Source organism: Ahaetulla prasina, chromosome 2 (genome assembly GCF_028640845.1).
Source record: "Ahaetulla prasina isolate Xishuangbanna chromosome 2, ASM2864084v1, whole genome shotgun sequence".
Taxonomy (NCBI): domain Eukaryota; kingdom Metazoa; phylum Chordata; class Lepidosauria; order Squamata; family Colubridae; genus Ahaetulla; species Ahaetulla prasina.
Window position 1 is genome coordinate 54,703,055 of NC_080540.1, and position 21,230 is coordinate 54,724,284.

The following is a 21,230-nucleotide window of genomic DNA, read 5'->3' on the forward strand; positions in this document are numbered from 1 at the left end:
CCTTCTGATCGACAAGCTCAGCATCTTAGCCACTGAGCCACCACATCCCTTTCATGCCAAACTATACCTTAGCATAAAAGTAGGCAACTTATCTACTTTATAATCCTGAACCAAAATCTGCAACTGGTCTAGTAAGGACCTTTCTGAAGGATCCCACAGTTGCATTTCAATGCCATCTGAAACCATACATGCTCCCTAGCTTAGCACTACCAGCATAAATTTAATTGCTACTTCTTCCTTTCTTCTCTTAGAATGAGAGTGGAAGCTTCTGCTACCATTTTCAACTAATTATGACTAGTCTTTCTGAACCAAGGCAAATAGTTAGGTCTGGGTATACTGAAACAAGCACTAGTTGCAAAGAAGAATTAAGGAAATATAAAGTATATTAAAGAGAATATAAGATTAAATATATGCTTCCTTGAGTCAATTTGACTCCTGGTTACTATATGTTTACACCAGGGGTGAAATGCTCTGAAGACTGCTGCTGGTTCGCTTTTGCATGCATGCACACTGTAGGCGCCAAGAAGCCTTTTCTAAGTCGGCAAAGGTAAGTAGAACAGCGCGGGGGGGAACAGCTGTGCCGCACAATTTAGATTTGCTAGAAAGCAGGATTTCCTGCTTTCTAGCGAATATAAATCATGTAGCACAGCTGATTGTCGCACAGCTGACCGTCGGAACTTTTTTTTAAAAACATTTTTAAGCATTTTTTTACTACCGTTCTGGTGAACTGGTGGTAAAAAATGCTTTAAAAGTATAAAAAAAAGTTTCAACCATCAGCTGTGCTGCGCAATCTTTTTTTTTTACCATTTTTTTTACTACTGGTTTGGGTGAACTGGTAGCATTTTTTACTACCGGTTCGGGAGAACCAGCCAGAACTGGTAGCATTTCACCCCTGGTTTACACACATGTTGTTCACATGCATCATTATAGAACACACTGCTTTCTTCTGAGATAATTTTCAATCTTGCTAGTGCACTTGAAATTTCCTACTGAATGTTAAAGATAATTTCTAATTCAAACATTAAAAAAAATCAATGTATAACAGTGGAAGCTAATGTTTACTGTCACCTCCTTGCAATCAGAACAGAGGGAGAAAAAGCAGATTACATGAATCTATTGCTTATACTCTTTATGTTACATGTAAATTGATCTAATGACTGTGAACATCTGATAAAACCTCTCAGAATCTATCTTTGTATTAATTCTGGCACAATATTAACTATTTTGGCACAGAAAAATATTAACATTATAATCAGGCTCATTAATATGTAGCCTGCAGCAAAACTTGGCAGAATTTAACAGCACATCACAATATGCAAGACAAATTTATGCCCAGAATGAATGACTAAAAACAATGAAATGAGAAAGTTAAACATAATTTTAATTAGAGGATTATTATTTAGTAAAAATACAATAAAAATAAATTGTATTTATATTTGCTTAACAAATTTCTATAAGTTTTATGAATAGCTTTGGCTTGTGGGGCAGAAAAGCAAGTTATAAAGTGAATAAAGAAAAATAATAATATTAATTGTATATAATTAAAACAACTAGAAACCATAACTGTAAAATAACTACCTTATTAAGTAAATGCGTGGATTTTATATAAGGATTTATTGTAAACCAATCTGATCCACTTAATAGATTTAAATCTGTGTAATGTAGTATATCTGATGGTAGCTTTGTTCCAAGAAATAAAAACTTTCTCTTGCAACCTTGCAATATATAGTATATACTTCCAAGTCAGTTGGATATAGGAAACAGTATACAGGCAGTTCTCGACCTATGACCATTTGGTCAGCAATTGTTATGTAAAGTTATATAATTGTTATGATAGCATTGAACAAACGGTGGTTATAATCAGTCCTCAGAGTTCCGGCTGTCCCAGCCCATTTGTGGTCATGTGATTGTGATTTGGGTACTTGACAACCTGTTTGTACTTAGGACCAATTGCCAACTGATCCAGGATCACATGATTGATATTTGCAATCTTTTCTGCTAGTTTCCCTAAAAAGTCTGGGTAGCTTTGAGTGCTCGTCATACTCAGCCTCAGAAAGAGGCAAGGGCAAACCATTTCCATTGCCAAGAAAACTGCAGGGACTTGTCCGTACAGTCAACAGTAGTCAACACGGACTCAGTCACAAAACAAATAATTAAAAAAAAATGATTATAAAGCATAAATTAACAAATGATATGGAAGAAAAGCAGATGCCACTCTTAAAGTAAGAGAAAGGGGGAAAATATAGCAGATCTGAATAAAGGAGATATTATCTCAAGAAGTGGACTTAACTCTGTGGTCTCTTCCCCAAATCCCCAAAGCTTTAACCAAAGACTGTCTACTGTTGACCTCACCCCATTCCTAAGAGGTCTGTAAGGGGGGTGCATAAGAGCACCAGCGTCCCTACCGTTCCTGTCCTAATGTTCCTTTTGACTGTATCCAATTCGTGTGGTTATTTCATGCTTATATATACTGTTGTATTTGACAAATAAATAAATAAATAAAATAAACCATGAAATATATTATAGGAAGGTAATTTAAATATGAATAAAAGGGATAAAATTTATGTCAGAAAGTATAAATTGATGTGATTTAGGTTATGCTTGTACATTAAAAGTAGGAATCTCTAGGTTGATGATAGGTGTATGTTATGCTTCACAGAATGGCAGTGCTAGAAGAACCAAAGATAATTTAGGGAAAAGCAGAGTTTGTTTGTTTGTTCATTAATTAATTAATTAATTCAATTTATATGCTGTCCATCGCATTCTGGAGGCAACTCTAGACAGTTTACAATCATTAAAAACAATGAAAAATATTAAAGCAATAAATATTAACATTAATTTAGTTATGTTTTGAATGTGCTTAAATGATTCAGAGCATAAAAGATCTCTGTTTTTCCATAACTTATAAATGGCAAAAAAATGAATCGGTCTATATCTAAAAGCATGATTGATTTGGTTTGTTTATGATGAAACTGAGAAAATTAATGAGTGCTAAAAAGATAATAAGATGTTCTGATTGAAGGAAAGGCCATTTTGGAAGTATTAAGGTAAATCATAGGAAGGAAAATAGTGAGGAAAGAGAAATTTAAAAACAAGAATGAAATAATGGAAAGAAAATACATATCCTGTTTGAAAAAGGATTATAAAATAGATTAATCTCCTAAAACAGGGGTCCGCAAACTTGGCTCATTTAAGACATGTGGACTTCAACTACCAGAGTTCCTCAGCCAGCAAAGTTCTGTGAGTTGAAGTCCACAAGTCTTAAAAGAGCCAAGTTTGCAGACCTCTGTCCTAAAAGAATGAAAAAAAAATTGGACCCAAGGAAAGATGATGTGGATATTCTTTGGATGAATGAAAAGTTCTCTGTTACAGAATGCACTGAAAACTCTGGAACTGCACTGATAGAAAATTTGGAAAAGGATGTCTGGTCAAATGATAACATACTAAGTAGCTGTGGAGAACAATAAATACATATAAAGAATGTATATATGCAGGAACAATGCTGCAAAAATGAGCATGATAGAAAACTTTATACATGGCAGGACTGAGAAAAGTATAATGCCAAAGGATGTTAAAAAGCGTAAGGAACGATAAGGTTATAGAGAAAGAGAAAATGCAATGATTCTGACATGAATGAAAATTGTTTTGCAAATGGGCGAAAAGGCTAAACAAGCAGCCTCCAGCAGAATGGATGGTATTAAGAACTAAAAGTGAGAAATAAATGTTAGTGAGCCAAGGAACATTTTAGACATTTTATCCGAATGATAATGATATGTTAATGAGTGGAATTAATGAAACATTAAAGTCCAAAAAAAAAATGGATGAAAATGAAATTATATCTTCTATGAGAATGTTTTAAAAAAGTAATGCTGCAGGTATAAATTCAAAAGTTGCAGGACAATTAATTATTAAGTGTGCCTAACAAGCCATATAATAGAAACCCGATTGAGACATGCAGATAACTAACATTTGGGAAGTGTGCAAAGTAGATGTTTCCCTTTAGCAGAAATGTATGAATGACAGTTTATTGTATGTTTACTGACCTAGAGAAAGCATCTGGTAAAACAAAGAAACTTGACTGATAATGACTTTTTCTGCAATTATAGAGTTAAAGCTTGGTTGTTGAATACAATAAGAGTGATAGGTAATAGAAATAATGCATATATCAAAATAAATGAATTTGAGTACCTAGAAATAATGTTTCCTAAAGATGGGGAAACAGTTGGAGGAATATTAAGATGTACAAATTACACTAGAAAAGTGATAGGTAATATGTGATATCTTTGAGAAATGAATATTTGCTGCAAGAAGTAAAAATGGTTGTGTATCAGATTGTGGCTCTATTCCCTTTGTTATATGGAAATTAGAATTGGATATGTCAGGAGGAACATAAAAGTTGAATTATAACCAGAATAAGGTACTTAGGTAACATGTGTGGTAAAATGAGAAGAGTCAAGAATGAATGGGTGTTGAATGAATGTGGAATGAATAAACAGTGAGAGTTGAATGTTAAGATAGTCTGGTGATAAAAAGAGAATGAAGACTGAATTGGGAAATAAAGTATATGAAAGAAGAGTGAATGGCTAAAAAACAAAGTGGGAGACTGAGAAAAAGGATAGGTAGATTAGGCAATGTACTCAGAAAGAAAATACAGAGAAGCTTAAAAAAGTCAAAAGGCCTGTAAGAAGTGATATATGGACAGGGTAGAACCAAAGATGGTTTGCAAGGACAGATATATATGGAATGATATAATTCATTTTTCATGTTTCTCGGCAAGTTATGATGTTCCATTTCCAGAATATATTGAAATATCGATATTTAGTTTAAATTTGTACAGGAGTGGACAGCTGATATTCTACGTGCCATTCACGAGATTATTTTCTGCATGTTCCAGAGCCACCAAATAATTGTCAAATCTTAATATTTTAATTTCCTGCCACTTTAAATGATGAAACGACACAATTATGGTATACTAAGAGTCTGGACATACCAGTCTAGAAAAAGGGAAAAACAAGAGACTCCCATACTGAAATAGAGAAGAAATCTACAAAGCTGTGTTCTGCTCACATGTATGATGTCATCATGTTCCTGCCTTGCTGCTTTGCCTTCTCACTAAGGTCAACATTTTAAAAAAATCCTTAAATCCACAAATAATTACTGACAAAGTGGCCATCACATAAATGTTGCCCACCCAATCTCCTATTAAGGCAAGTACATTATTTTATAGATATTAATAATTTCAGTGTGTTGAAAATGCATGCTTAACACACTTGGAGTCAGTATGGTTTCTTACCTACAATAGAGAACAGGAGTAAGATGCTACAGATGACTATTGAAACTGTGATAGCTGTTTCACTTCCTCCAAGATGCAACATAGCAATTGTTTGATTGAATTTTCCAACTTGGATCTAAGAAAGAACAGAGAGAAGCTATCGCCCAGTTATTTAATGAAAAGAAAGAAGAAATAAAGAAATCACATTACAAGGGCAAGATGCTTGACACAAATGCCTGAACTTAGCAAAGTATATAGTTTCTAATTTTGCAATAATCACAATAATGTAACTTAAGAGCAAGACTTATTTTGATTAGCATTTCCAGATCTGACAACTGTTATCATCGGCCTGTATATGTGTACAAAGAATAATGAGCTTGGGGATAACGATCCTCAGACAGATTGGCAAAAAAATGGAAACAGCTGCACAGAGGTTACATGATAATACTACTAGGATATAAAGTAAAAGAGTAAAGTTAATATTTCTAATCAGCAAAGAATCCTTGTAGAAAATATGTCAACTTCTTTAGGTTATTTTTTCTGTTATGTTTATTTTTAAAAGTATAGGTCCCCTTTCAGGAACTGTCTGCATCCCAAATATGAATATATCTATAAAGTAACTTACTTACTTTCAGCAAATTTTATTTTGCTTTGAAGTTTATCCATTGCATTTCCAAAGATGCTTTTTCAGAAGGCAACTGTACTTTCTTGTTTTTCCTTCTGAAGGCGTTTTGCTTCTCATCCAAGAAGCTTCTTCAACTCTGACAGGATAATGGGGAATGGAAGGATCCCCACTATCCTGTCAGAGCTGAAGAAGCTTCTTGGATGAGAAGCAAAACGTCTTCAAAAGAAAGATACCTCTTGAAAAAGTGCTTTTGGGACAACCATGACCTGGATGATTGAGAGTCTCTACAGACTTATTACATTTCCAAATTAAAATAATAACCATTATTACTACTAATGATTTTAATTCATTATTTAATTTGTTTGTTCTAATACTCCCCTGTAATAGACCTTGTGTGGTTTACAAAATCTAATACAAAGTTACAACAATAAAAAACATAAGCAAAACAAGACATCCTGTAATTACAACAGCTACTATAAAACACACACCCCCTCCTATTAACCTCTGGCTTTGGATCAAAGAAATATTTTAAGGGCTTTTATGAACCCTAAAATGAGAATGGGTGCCCTCCATTTTGGGGGATGGGCAGGGGCGTAGACAGAGAAGAGATGCTTCCTTGCCTTCCCAGATAATAATGTTGAATTGAGGGGATCTCAAGCATACTCACTCTGCCCAAATGTCCTGGGAAGACTGAAACAATGGGAGAATGGTGGTCCCTCAGATAGCCAGGCTCTATGCCATGATGAGTTTTAAAGATAACAAACGATAACAAGCAGCACCTTGAAACTGCACTGGAAGCCAACTGTCGCCAATGCTGCCTTCATAGCAGTGCTGCCACACGGGCATGACAAGGAATCTCCATTACTGCTCAAGTCATTTTGAATCATTTTTAGTTTCTGGATGGTCTTCAAGCCCCAGGTAGAGTTCATTGAAACAGTCCAGATGTGAAATGACCAGGGTGTGGCTGACCGTCTGAAGAGTCTCCTGATCAAGGAAGAGGCACAACTGGCACAAAAGATGTATCTGTACAAAGATCGCCCTGGTCACAGCTGCCACCGGCTCTTTGAGGAGCAGGAGGAGCAGAAGGACTCCCAAAATTGTGCATATCTCTTGAAGGGGGAAATGTAACCCCATTCAAGACAAACAATGGTAATGTCATGAACCGGGTGTTCCAACGCAGAAGCAAGAAACAGACTCCTCACAAAGAAAAAAACCCTCTTTGCAGTTAATTCACACCTTGTGAATTAACTGCAGTCACCCACAAAGTCCAGGCAAGAGTCCTGCAAGGAGTTAACTGAAGCAATAGGCCTTATCAGCTTGTTACGACAATTGCAAGGCAGTGAGCTCCCAGCCGAAAGGCTGCAAGTTAAGTCAATTCAAATAAACAAACCTCAGTTCTGGCAAGGCAGTCTCTGTCACACCAAACACAATGAGAAAAATCTCCAGAAATGCAAACGGTTGTTTGCTACGACCACCACTCCCCTTTCCTCCTATTTATTCCCCAGCCAGGGAGGGCCCATTCAGCATCGTCGTTTGCTTTGCTACCCGAGTTGACTCCTTGTCCTCCATTGTTCACCTCTCCTATCTGCTCTGTGCATACGCACATCTGGAATAGGCCGAGCTGTTCCTCCTCCTCACTCATCTCTGACTTCAAAGGCAGCTGCCTCTCCGGTGGCTGGCTCTTTCTCTGTTTGTGATGCTCCAGAACTGGCCCAAGTTCTTCCCCAACCTCTTCACCATACGAGTCTGCTGCTAGCTCCGTCTGGCGGGCCACAATACCGGGAGACTAAACAACAATAACCACTTCGGTCAGGACTGAGTTAAAGTCTATTCTTTCCCATTCAGACCCAAGCAGCCACCAGATGCTGAGTCAGTTCCTAAATAACTTGCACTTGTTAAACTGGGTAATATCAATATGCTGATGATACCAAGCCATGAACTGACAGAGAACTTCATCTAATGGAGTCTTGTAAATGTTAATCAGGAGAAGAGAGAGTATTGAACTTTAAGTCACCCCATTAGTGAAGGCCTGTGGGTCCTAACTCTTCCCTCAACACTAACTAGAACCACCTGATGAAGAAGTAGATGAAGCACTGTAACAAAATGCCTCCCAACCCCCATTATTGGCCCAGAAAGTCTATATTGTTCTATATTGAACAATATTGTATCCCTATCATTCTTCATGCAGTTTTGATCAAAGATATCTTTTGGTCAATGATATTATGTTGGTAAAATGGAAAGGAAATTAAAGAGAAAGAAATGAAATAATTTGCACCTACTGATGAATTTGGGAGTTAAACAGCAGTAGAGATATGAGAAATAGGTGACTAGGAAATTACGTCTAATAATTTCCAGTACAGTCATTTCCAGCAAGCAGCATGATTCAGCTCAAGGCAGGAATGGATCCATATAATAGGCTCATAAGATCCAAGAACTCAGAATAAATAGAATGTGTTGAAGAAAGCTGAAAGCCAACAGAATTCCAGCAAGCGCAGTTAATAATTAGTTATAAAGCCAAAATTCTAAAAATGCCAATGTTTAGTTTTTTCAGCTCATACTACTTAATGGACTACTTGATACTCTCTTTGTTTCCCTCTGTCCTTTGCGCTTATAATGGCCAGGTATGTTTTTATCTGGTTTCCCACTCATAGAGTTAGTTAGTTAGTTAGTACAGTAACTCACTGTTGGCTACTTCAGCATATCAAGAAGTGTCCAGAGGAAGATTCAGGTGAAGAAACTGATTTATTTACATACTGTATCTTAAATACAGGACAAACATGATTTTAGCCTTCAGATTTTGAAGGCAAAAATCAATATGTATTATAGCGATTAAATAAAATGAACTTTCCATATCCTCCTTTAATTAGATAAGGATAACATGCAGCTTTATTCATAGCTTTTAAAAACTGGCAGAACATTCCAGCCTATTACAATACAGGGAATAAGGCAGCCAACAAAAACAAAATCTTGGCAGTTTTCACAGTTTTATTTAAAAAAAAAAAACCTTCTCCACTGATAGAGTTTTGATTGTAAGATGAATGGAGAGAATAAAAAATAAGTAGAAGCAAGAAGGGGGAAAAAATGAAACAGTAAACGGAGAGTATTTATAAGCAATATTATAGCTGTGAAGTCTAAAATTATTTGGACCTTGCATTGCATGCCCCTAAGCACAGTGCCTCTGTGCTATTCTTTAAAGGAGTCTCTTTTTCCAGGACTTTACTTGAATTGTGCTAATTTCAAAAAGATGACTTTTTAAAGCAGTTGCACACTTTTTCAGACTCATGGAGAAGGGTGAAAAAAAAGACGGTCATTTAAGTGAACAGCAGAGAGGTGTTCTACAGACAAAAGATCTGAACCATTGGCACATTGGCAATAGCTCTTAGACTTATATACCACTTCACAGTGCTTTTACAGCCCTCTCTAAGCGGTTTTACAGAGTAAGGATATTGCCCCCAACAATCTGGGTCCTCATTTTACTGACCTCGGAAGGATGGAAGGCTGAGTCAACCATGAACGGGTGAGATTAAGAATTGCCAAATTGCAGTCAGCTGGCAGTCAGCAGAAATAGACTGCAGTACTGCATTCTAACCACTGCGCCACTGCGGCTCTCTCTCTCTCTATATATATTATGTTTGCTTTTTAAAGTGATTGCACAGACACCTAATCAGGTTTGCAATGGCAATGTACGCAGAAGGGATAACCCTTTCCTTCTGGCCTATTATTCTACCATAAATCCTTTACAACTGTGATTTGTTCCCAAGGATATTACTGACAACAACAGCTCGCCGCGAGCTGAAAACATATTTATTTATTCGCGCAGGACTGGCATAGAATTTTAGATTTTATCTGGTTTTTTATATATTTTTAACTGTTTTAAATATATTTTAATCTGGGCCAAATTTAATAAGTTTTTTAAATATTATTTTATCTTGTATTTATTCTGTTCTGTTTTATCTGGCTGTAAACCGCCCTGAGTCCTTCAGGAGAAGGGCGGTATAAAAATCTAATTAAATAAATAAAATAAATAAATAATAAAACAAATCAGAAGTAAATAATAGCTGGGACAAGGGGAAGATTTTGAGTAGATAATATATTGCAGAGGAATGGGTTAACACTTCCAAGCAATGGCTAAGTCTGATTTGGACTGAAACTTAAATGACTGCTTATTCTCATCAATAGTTGTAAGTACTAGGTGTAACTTTTAAAAGTAGGCTTAATATCCAACAGAAATGGACAGAGAATCCATGGCTTCCAGTTTATTTATTTTTATTTATTTATTTATTTATTTTATTTTTCATATTTTTATACCGCCCTATCTCCCTAGGGACTCAGGGCGGTTCACAACCAGATAAAAACATACATATAAATACAAATAAAACATCCATTAAAAAACTTATTATAATTGGTCGAATAATTAAAATAATTAAAATAAAAATAATAATAAAAATAATAAAATCCCCATTAAAACCAATTTGAATTTAAAATCTAGTCCAGTCCTGCACAAATAAATAGATGTGTCTTAAGCTCGCGGCGAAAGGTTCGGAGGTCGGGAAGTTGGCGAAGTCCTGGGGGAAGCTCGTTCCAGAGGGTGGGAGCCCCCACAGAGTAGGCCCTTCCCCTGGGTGTCGCCAGCCGGCACTGTCTGGCCGACGGCACCCTGAGGAGTCCCTCTCTGTGAGAGCGCACGGGTCGGTGAGAGGTATTCGGTAGCAGCAGACGGTCCTTGTTATTGTTGCATCACAATCCCACTTTTCCTTATTATTACTATGATGGCTGTCCTTTCTAATTCAGCAATAATAGCTTCCATCTTCTATTATAGACAGAAGCTAAATGGATTCATGGAAAGAAACCTGACATGGACATCTAAGAAAAGCGTTCCAAGCATTGAGAAAAATAGCATTGAGAAAAAGAGGAAAAGAGGCAGTGATGACCTTGGAAGGAATGACACAGACTTTGTACTAGATGTCAATGAATGCCTGCAAAGGAGAAGAGAAGGAACACCACGTCGTCTAAATATTATAGAATCAGGGCTCAGCAATGGAACTTAGCTGTGGCTTCAGAGCTTCAGTAGTACCGATTCTGGGATTTCCTCTTCCAAAAATTAATACAGGTAGACCTCAATTTACAACAGTTCATTTAAAGTTGAGACAGAGAGACTGAGAGAGATGCAGTTACAGTACAGAACAGGTGGTCCTTGACTTACGACCAAAATTGAGCCCAAAATTTCTATTTTTAAGTGAGACATTTGTTAAGTGAGTTTTGTCCCATTTTACGACTTTGCTTGCTCTGTTCAAAGTTACAACGGCACTGAAAAATGTGACTTATGACCGCTTTTCACAGTTACGATCTTTGCAGCATCTCCATGATCATATAATCAAAATTCAGATGCTTGGCAACTGTTCATATTTATGACCTTTGCTGAGTCCCAGGGTCACCTTTTGTAACCTTCTGACAAGCAAAGTCAATGGGGAAGCCAGTTTCACTTAACAACCAGGTTACTAACTTATCAGCTGCAGTGATACACTTAACAACTGTGGCAAGCAAAGTCGTTAAATGGGGCAAAACTCACTTAACAAATGTCTCACTTAAAAATAGAAATTTCGGGCTCAATTTTGGTTGTAAGTCAGGGACCACCTGTACTGCACTGTAACTGCATCTCTCTCAGTCTCTCCCTCTTTCCCTTTTTTTCTCTCTCTCCCTACTGTACCTAGTTATCTACCTACCAACCAACCAGTTTGAGATGAAGAATATATTTTCTAAAACTTGTCATTCGTGTTGTTAGACAAGCCTTATAATATAGATGACAAATGTTTGAAAAATCACCCATATTTCACCCATACATCAGCTGATGTGATATGACTAACCTGGGGTTGGATAAGTTGCTAACACAGCATAAACTATTTTTCAGTTGAACAAATTGTACATGGAATTACATATATGCTGCTCCTGCAGTCACAAATCTCATCTCCCTTGTAATGATTAACATCTGATTTTATTAGCAAAATATCAGGAAATTCATAATGCTAATATTTGTTGGTTTTGCTTTGGCAATGGAATTCAATATATAAAGACCCTAAAAATGAAAAACTTTTCTCAGATGCATTGGCTTAGTTTTCATCTTATGTTTATAAAATGTTGCACTTCACAGAATGATTTTATCCTTACTCCTCCCTCTCTTTTTATCTCTTTCAATAAAAACAATTTTTTCTGCCAATTTAATATGAATACATTTACTGAAAAAGGGGACAACTGGAATTTGCAGTGAGCAAACAGAAAAAAACTATACCATATACTATTAGACCATGGAGATAAATCTCTGTCTGTTACCCCTGAAGAAGCCAATGTTTGAACAGTATGAAAAGTAAGATATACAGAACAATTAAGTGACATAGCCCAGAAATACTCATAAAAATCACAAAGTCAATCACATATTGAAGAAAGCTTGTACACAAGAAAAAGAAATTTACAACATGAGAGAGCAGTGCCTAGAATCCCGACTTTCTGAGATGGGTACAGGGGGCAATATCTTGACTCTGTAAACTGCTGAGAGGGCTGTAAAACACTGTGAAGCGGTATATAAGTCTAAGTGCTATTGCTATTTAGATGATAATTGCTGGTAAGTATAACACTGGGTGTTGAAAATACATTGTACATTATGTTAGATGTATTCTTTGAAGCCTTAATTTTGAAATGCACTTGACAGGGTCTAATTCCATCATTTTTACTATGGCACAATTCAAACTTTCCCTTGCCCATCTTAATCCAAATTAATATTCGTTACTTTTTCAAAACCTTGTAACCCTATTGGTAGAGGCTACTCAGAATTGTAATGGAAATAGAAGGGGTAAATCTGATAAGGAAGTGTTGCAATCAAAGTTGGGGTGTAGCATCTGTTATTGAGTTAAAAGTCTGACCAAATTCCTAATCCCAAAATTAATATCACAGCCAGTCCTGAAAATTCTTGAAAGTACTTCTTACTAAGAGCAACTGTTTCTTCCACTGTATGGACTAGAAGACTTCCAAGATCCATTATAACTCTGTTATTCTTGTGTGTGTGTGTGTGTGTGTGTGTGTGTGTGTTCAGAGAAAGAACAAAATTTGACACTACTAAAGGTTACCACATAGATTATACAATTATTAATGGTAGCCAGGACTTACAATTCATCATTAAATTATTGCCACTTGGAACAAACCACATTCTATGATTTTTAATTATTCCATCCCATTATGCATTTTGGATAGAACCAGTCACTTTGATAAAATCTTTCTGGTCTTTCATTGGAAGCTTTTCATTACAAATGGCATGTGAAGATACTTCTTTTTCTCTCTCTTCCTTTTCTGTTTGAATTACCGTACTTACTTCTCCCTCTCTTCTCACCCTTTGTAAATGTTTGGTAACACTTAAGCATTATATTTTTAACAGGCAAAGAGAAACTTAGAGAGTTTTAGTCAGAATCATGTGGCTTTCTATTCTGGGTAATAAGAAAAGCATGGAGAGGGAGCAGATTTAATCTTCATCCCAGTGATATCCCTGAGTATGTCTCCTTTAGTTTCTTCCATATGTGGGAACTATTGTTATTTACAGACATGGGGGATAGAGGAAAATATTGTATAGAAGTTAAATCTACATCAATATTCTCAACTGCAGCCCACCTGTGTTCCTTCTAATTATTTACTTATTACCATAGAAACTCTGGAATAAATCAAGAATTTTAAGTGCCAGAATACATCCCCCAAATAGAGTTTGGCTTATTCATAAATGGGCTTATTTAAGAGTATGTACAATAGATATTTCTCTCAGCTTTTCAAAAGTGCACCAACATTTTAAGATATTTAGATATTTCAATTTAATTTAATTTAAATTAATTTATGTGGCCCTTTTTAATAAGAAGTACAAATATGGGGGAAAGTTATGGGTATTGTCTGCTCCCTGTTCACTGCAGGAATCCAAATGAAAGCAACCTTGATAGATGGCTGTCAAAACTCTGCCTGTATAATCCACTGAAGCAGAGTCCATAATCTCTTTAATAACCATTTCCATTTACCAACGTTGAGGCACAGCAACATAATAATAAAAAATACATTAAAATATTAAAGAATAAAAGCATCAGAAAGGTTAGGACAAATACAATAAGCAAATTGCAGCTTGCTAAATGGACAAATGTTATCCTCGAAAGCCTAGGAAACAAAAGCACAGGATTTTACACAGTGTGAGCAACTCAATTGGATTTTTACCTATCCTCTGGCTTCTACGGGAAATAAATCCAAAACATCATTTCCAGCCTCAGGTGGGATGATTGAAAAAGAGGCTGTGATGAATATTGTTCATTAGAGGGACAGCTTTAAAGCATAAAGTACAATGAATCTCCACATTCACAGAGAATCCCTTCTCTTCCTTGATCAAAAGTGCCATCTGTGTCTGAAGCAAGAACGTCAAATCTTTATAGACTTTGTGTATTTTGATGCTCAGAAGACAATACTGTAAATTTAAAATTTACATTTTAAATTTGGCCATTTGAATAAGTTTTTTAAGGGTTGTTTTTTAGTATTGTATGTATTGTTTCTTTTGTATTTTATTTTGGCTGTTCACCGCCCTGAGTCCTTCGGGAGAAGGGCGGTATACAAACTAAAATATTATTATTATTATTATTATTATTATTATTATTATTATTATTATTATTATTATTATTATTATTATTATTATTATTATTATTATTATACTCAACAATATTTAACAATTCCCAGATCACTGGATGCAATCCTTGAGGTTTTCCTTTTCCTCTCAGATCATATTTTAAAAGATTTTTAACATGGGGTGAGCAACCTGTGTATATAAAGATAGTGTTGAATGAAATTCCAGCAGTTCCTGATAACTTAGAATGATAAAACCATGTCCAGCCCTGGGGATGTAAGAGGAATCTCATGGATTCTTTAATCTCATGTAAGAAGGATCTCATGCAACCTATAAAACGTGATTGTAAAATGTGTGTTCTGGGGACTGGCTGTAGCCAATCAGCAGCCTTTTTGGGTCTCTCGGAGTCCACTCAAGAACAGATGAGTGGTTTAAAAGACAAAACCCCTGAAATTTTCGCCCCTTCATTCTCACTACTTTGGACATGCAGTCCTTGTCACTGTGCAAAACCTATTATAGCCTTTAAATCAAGAAAAGTTGCATATCCTTGTCTTAAGGTCTAATACGTTTATTTTGCTATGATAATTATTAACCATAATAATATTATTTTATAGTAAACCTATTCGTTTTTAAGATGCCATAAAGCTATCTTTTTTTGTGGCACCATATTTATAACCTTTGAACGTTTTCATTAATGTTTTGATATTATTCTCTTTCATCATAGATGCCAAAGACAAAATATTATTTTTAAATTTTTACTTGGACTTTGTAATAGAAGCCAAATTCCATGGGGCATAAGAGACTAGATGGGCTAAAAATCAAATTATATACATGTTGGCACATGCTTTCAGACTCATATCACTTACCGTAACAGGGAGTTTTCTTTCTGAAGTGCTCAAAGATTCATTGACTGAACAGTGAATGATTTTGTCAGAAACAATTTGGATCTCACAGGAAATTAGGCCAATTTTAACTTCATATTCGTTGCTTTCCAGACCGAGGTTATCAGGCTCTTTCTAATAAGAAAAATAAAGAAGAGCAACATGGTTCTGCTAAATTCAGCCCTCAACTTTTCTGAACTTTATTGACTTCAAAGCTCTGATAGCAGCTTTCATTTTTTTTTCAAGGCACAAATATAGAAGCCTCTTCCCATCCTCTTTATTTTTCTATTTTAGCTAAGATATTAATGCATATTAAAAACAGGAGTTGTTTACCAATCTCTTTCAAATTCCCAGAATAGAAAACTTGAGCTAAAAAGCCTTGAACGCAAATTGTGCTTTTGATCTTTACCTGATAGTTAATATTGAAACCTAATGGGAAACAGATGAAGAATAATCTGGGGGAAAACAGAATGAGGGAAGGTAGTGCTTACATTGCCTGATGAATACTGATGGTTACTGATGAATACATTGTCCGGTACTCCTGAAGCTTAGTGAAGACTTTCAGTAACCAAAATAGCATTTTTTCCTTGATCAACCTATTACTTTATCAAAATTTTCTTCTTTATTAAAGGGAAGCTATTAGAATGAGCAGGTTGGTGTTTTTTGGGAAAAAGAATGTTTTTCCAATTACTATTCAGTCATACATTTGTTCCCTTGTGACAGTTTTTATTTACCCATATCCTTAAGTTGTTGGAAAAAGAACAAACTTTTATTTGAATGCTCATGGCTAAATTTTTACTGTTTAATTAAGCCAAGTCTTCCTTCTCCAACTCGTAATCAATGTAATGATTAAAGGTGACAATCTGCCTATGCCAGACAATGTTGCCTTCTCAAGATTCCCTTGGAGGCTTAAATATTTTCACATAAAGCATCCTCCTCTCTCTAGGTGTCCATATCAGTGGTGGGGTTCAAATTTTTTTACTACCGGTTCTATGGGTGTGGCTTGGTGGGCGTGGCAGGGGAAGGATACTGTAAAATCTCCATTCCCACCCCACTCTAGGGGAAGGTTACTGCAAAATCCCCATTTCCTCCCGTTCAGCTGGGACTTGGGAGGCAGAGATTAGACGGGGGTGGGGCCAGTTAGAATTTTTACTACCGGTTCTCCGAACTACTCAAAAATTCCACTACCGGTTCTCCAGAACTGTCAGAACCTGCTGAATCTCACCTCTGACCCATATATTCCAAATTCTTACATGTATAACAAGGGTGAAAGGCTCTCCAGGATGATGTTTAATCAATTTCTCTTTATTGGCTGTGAAGAACTGGGGATCTGTATAGTACTCCATGTGGAATTTGCTAACATGTACAGCTTCCTCAGGGTATTCAGAGGGGAAAAGGCTCTCGTCGGTATACAGGAGTCCATTGATGAAGAAGTCCACTAATGCAGGCTTGCTTCCAGTAAGATTGGAGGCAGCTGGAGAAGGGCAGGTAATCACAGTGTCCGAGTGAACTTTACAGTTCTAAAAACAGAAGAAAGCAAGCAAATCAAACATAGACAAAAGAGATTCTACAAAGTTGCCAACAATTTTAAAAATTTGCATTTGCCATAACAAAAATAGATGCATCTATCAACGGCCGATATAAACTGAAAAACTACAGTGTAATTCAACTTTACTGATGGGGATGTCTATGGGGATTCACCATTCAGTCAAAACTGAAGAAGCTTCTTGGATGAGAAATGAAGTGTCTTCAAAGAAAAACAAAGTCCAGTTGCCTTTTGAAAAAGCACCTTTGGGGCTTACAGATAACAGAAGGTAAGAGATGTTAGATAAACAGAAGCAAAGACTAAGTATTCCTGAACACTTAAAAAATATTGAACAGAAAAAACACAGAGAGAATTCAATTCTGCAAAAACTTTAACTGCATTTCTTTGTTCATAATATATGAAAATAAAAAAGGGAAGAAGCACTGATCAGTATCATAAATATTATAACGGCAGAAGCCATATAACTCAAACCACAAATTCTAGTCCATAGGATATAACTGAAAAGAAAGCACCCAATGCTAAAACTTGCTTTCTTTAGAATTTTCTCTAATGAGGAACCAGCATTCACCCCCCACCAAGTAGCTCATTTTCTTTTAGCCTAACTACTATACATGAGGTTAACTAGAGTAGGGGAAATATGCATGGCATTTGATTTTATATTTATTTTATACAGCTGACAGCAAAAAAATCAGACCTCTGCATATGAGCACTAAATTATCTCCAGAAAAAAAGAACTATGCGATAGTAATTTTAAGCAACAGATCCCCTCCCCAATTCCCAATGGAATTAAATTCCCACGAACTTAAAACTTTACAATCCAAACATTTTATAAATAGAAAAATAATGGCAATGGGTGGTGAAACCAGTGTCTCCAAAAAATATCTCATTAGCCTTTAACAATTCACACATATATTTTGAATCTCATAACAACGAAACTGTGATGCTGATGGCAAAGGAAGGCTCAAATATAAACCCTGGCACATTTGATTGCTTTCTGAATACTTACTGAAATGTCATGATAAAAGATACATGTGGAATCATAAACTGCTTAATAACATGACAGTAAAATCGTCTATAAAAACAAAGTAAAACTGAGGATTCTGCACTTACTGAGTAAATATTTTAAAGATGCTTAGACAAAGTTTATGCAGGTTTTCCTGCATTTCATTTCTACACATTTTGCTCCTTACTTTTTCACTGATGAAGACTTACCATTTGTTCTTTTCCAACAGCACGAACAACCATTGACACACTCTGAGCCATCAAAAATCCATTTCCTTCCACGGTGATGGTTCTGCCTCCGCTATTAAATCAGAATAAAGGGAAACAGAAAGGTAAGGGATTAGATGAAAAATTGAAGGGGGAGTGCTATATATGGGAGATATACGCCTAATAAGTAAATTATATGAAATAAATTTGCACAGTCCTAATAGCAATTCTTTATAGAATAAATATTTTTATGAAATATTAAATACGTACATTTCCCCATTATTATTATAATTATTATTATTATTATTATTATTATTATTATTATTATTATTATTATTATTATTATTATTATTATTATTATTTATTGGATTTATAAACCGCCCTTCTCCCGAAGGACTCAGGGCGGTGTACAGCCAGGATAAAAAAGAACAATATACAGTTAAAATACAATTAAAAAACTTATTATACAGTATGGCCGAAATAATTAAGAATTAAGAATCTAAAAACCCCAATTAAAACCAGAGAAAAAATTTAAAATTTAAAATTAAACAATTTAAGAAAGCCCCGCACGAACAAACAAATATGTTTTCAGTTCACGGCGAAAAGTCCGAAGGTCAGGAATTTGACGTAAACCAGGGGGAAGTTCGTTCCAAAGAGTGGGGGCCCCCACAGAGAAGGATCTTCCTCTGGGGGTCGCCAGCCGACATTGTCTGGCGGACGGCACCCTGAGAAGGCCCTCTCTGTGCGAGCGTACGGGTCGGTGGGAGGCATGAGGTAACAGAAGGCGGTCCCGTAAGTACCCAGTACGTAAGTATCTATATTACGTAAGTATCTATATTATGAAAAACAAGACTTAGATTCAAGGACATAGAAATTTACATTTGTCCCTGAATCTTTGTCACAACGTTCACTTGACAAAAATAGTTTCCCCCCACCCTTTTAGGAAGACTTGACAAACTTCTGCTGTTTTAAATAGAAGAATAAGGTTTTTAATGGACATCAATATATAATATTTTATTGACTTAGTGCAGATATTTTATAAAGGACACGTGGATTGTTTTATCCACGTACTTTCCAAGTATATAGACTGTATGTAAGATTTACATGTAACTAAGACAAGGCTTCCACATGTATATGAAAATAAAATGAAAAGGGTTCAAACCACATGGATTACATATTTGTATCTGGATGCAAATACAAAAGGCCAGGTATTGGGGTCATGATGTTACAGCACACATTTCATCATTTCTTCATAATAATGTTTGTATCAGATACCGTATTTTTCGGACTATAAGACACTCCAGACTATAAGACGCATATTAGCTTTAGAGGAGGAAAACAAGAACAAATTTGGCCTCTGCCTCTGCTGCCCGTTTGCCGCCACCATGGCGTATTCACTGTGGCCCGTTTGCTGCAGCTGTGGCCCATTTGCTGCGGCCCACTTGCCATTCATCGCCGGCACAGCCCGTTTGCCACTGATCACCGTGAACGTGTGGTGGCGGTGGTGATAGGCGGCGGCAGCAATCCTCGCCACCTAGAACAGCTGATTGGCACCACACCAACCCCCTCCCCCCACCACAATATTCGCTCTATAAGATGCACAGACATTTCCACCCACTTTTTTTGGGGGGGGTTGGTTTCCGAAAAATACGGTATTTATGATTTCCTATAGTCTTATTAACATGCTCCTCATTCTCTGGAGCAGTGGCTATTGAAGGTCCTGAAAAATTCCTGGGAAATCTTTACAATGACTACTCTTGGCTTCACCCAACCAGGTCTCAGAAATACATAAACCAGCCGAATCATAAGAGGAGTATGATTTGCTTCTAGACATTTGCTAACAGCAGACTGAGGCCAAGACAATCAGTGATATTGTATAGCATCCAGGAGTATTTAAGAAGCCACTGGAGCAGAAGATTATCAATTAACCAAGAAACATTTCACCCCTGAACTTGAATGGAAACAGTTTGGATATTTTTGTTTTTTTGTCTTGCTGCCAATCCAAAACCTCCAGTAGCAGCTGCTTATGAGTAAACAGTAAGTTTGAATACTTTTCCTCTTAAAAGCTGCCTTTAGTCAGCTAAATGTGGAACTTCCTCTGTGGAATCTATTAAAGGAAATAATGAAATGACCCTAGAATATGCCACTGGCTTTGAGAGCAAAAAAGGGGAATGGCCTATCTCCATGGGTTGCCAAAAACCTTTATCCAGGCTTTCTCTTGCATCCAACTTTTTATTATTTCACACACTTCATGTCCCATCTGGTTTCACACTATTGGCTCATTAGGAAATCTGAATATAACAATATATCTATCTGGCCTCAAAAGTACTCAAACCAGAATATCCCATATTGGACTTCACCAATCATTTAAGCTTCTCTAAGCCCTAATATGCTGTACTTTATCTATTTTCAGAAACATTTTGTCGCTCATATCATTTTTGCATAAACGTTTGGGGGATACGGCTTATTTGAAGAAAAAAATCTACTTTGATAATTGTGAAATGAAACTATAGCACCCTAGCAAGGAAAAACAGCGAAACAAATGGAAACTGTAATATGGTGATCATTCCTAAGCATTTCATTACGGTCTTTGATTGAGTTTTTGATTTGACTTCAGTACTGGTGCTGTTGGTACAATATCATTTAGCATTATATTTATTTCAATCTTAAACGTACATTTTTGCCAAGCATAAGCTGCTACATTTTGTAGCTGCTGACATACATTTTTGAGCTACTTCTCTTGATCCTCAGAATAAAACAATTAAGATAATTTTACATCAAGCAGTGAGAACTGGAAGTGTCATCACTGCTTACTTTCAAAGATTTTTTACGCATGTTAAAACTTGGTCTCTGTAATTAAAAGTCAAAATTCCCTTTAAAGAACTAGTAAAGATCAGGAGCCTTGGCCTTATACGCGCACACTCTGAGTGACATGGTCTTGAGATACACTTGCTCGTTTCTTTATTCACATTACACTTTTATACTTAAATAAGTACTAAGAAGGGAGTGAATTCATAGACATTCAGAAAGGAACAGGAGCCCGGAGGCCTTGAAGAAGAAATGAC

General features: G+C 36.2%; 1 protein-coding gene across 1 annotated transcript in view; it reads right to left on the reverse strand.

The window, feature by feature from the left end:
- PLXND1 (plexin D1) overlaps positions 1–21,230 on the reverse strand; it is a 201,885-nt gene that overhangs the window by 66,093 nt on the left and 114,562 nt on the right. The window contains exons 17-20 of the mRNA XM_058171611.1: positions 18,169–18,259; positions 16,664–16,930; positions 15,396–15,545; positions 5,294–5,408 (exon numbers count right to left, since the gene is read on the reverse strand). Coding sequence (XP_058027594.1) covers positions 5,294–5,408; positions 15,396–15,545; positions 16,664–16,930; positions 18,169–18,259 — 623 coding nt within the window. The remainder of the gene's footprint in view (positions 1–5,293; positions 5,409–15,395; positions 15,546–16,663; positions 16,931–18,168; positions 18,260–21,230) is intronic.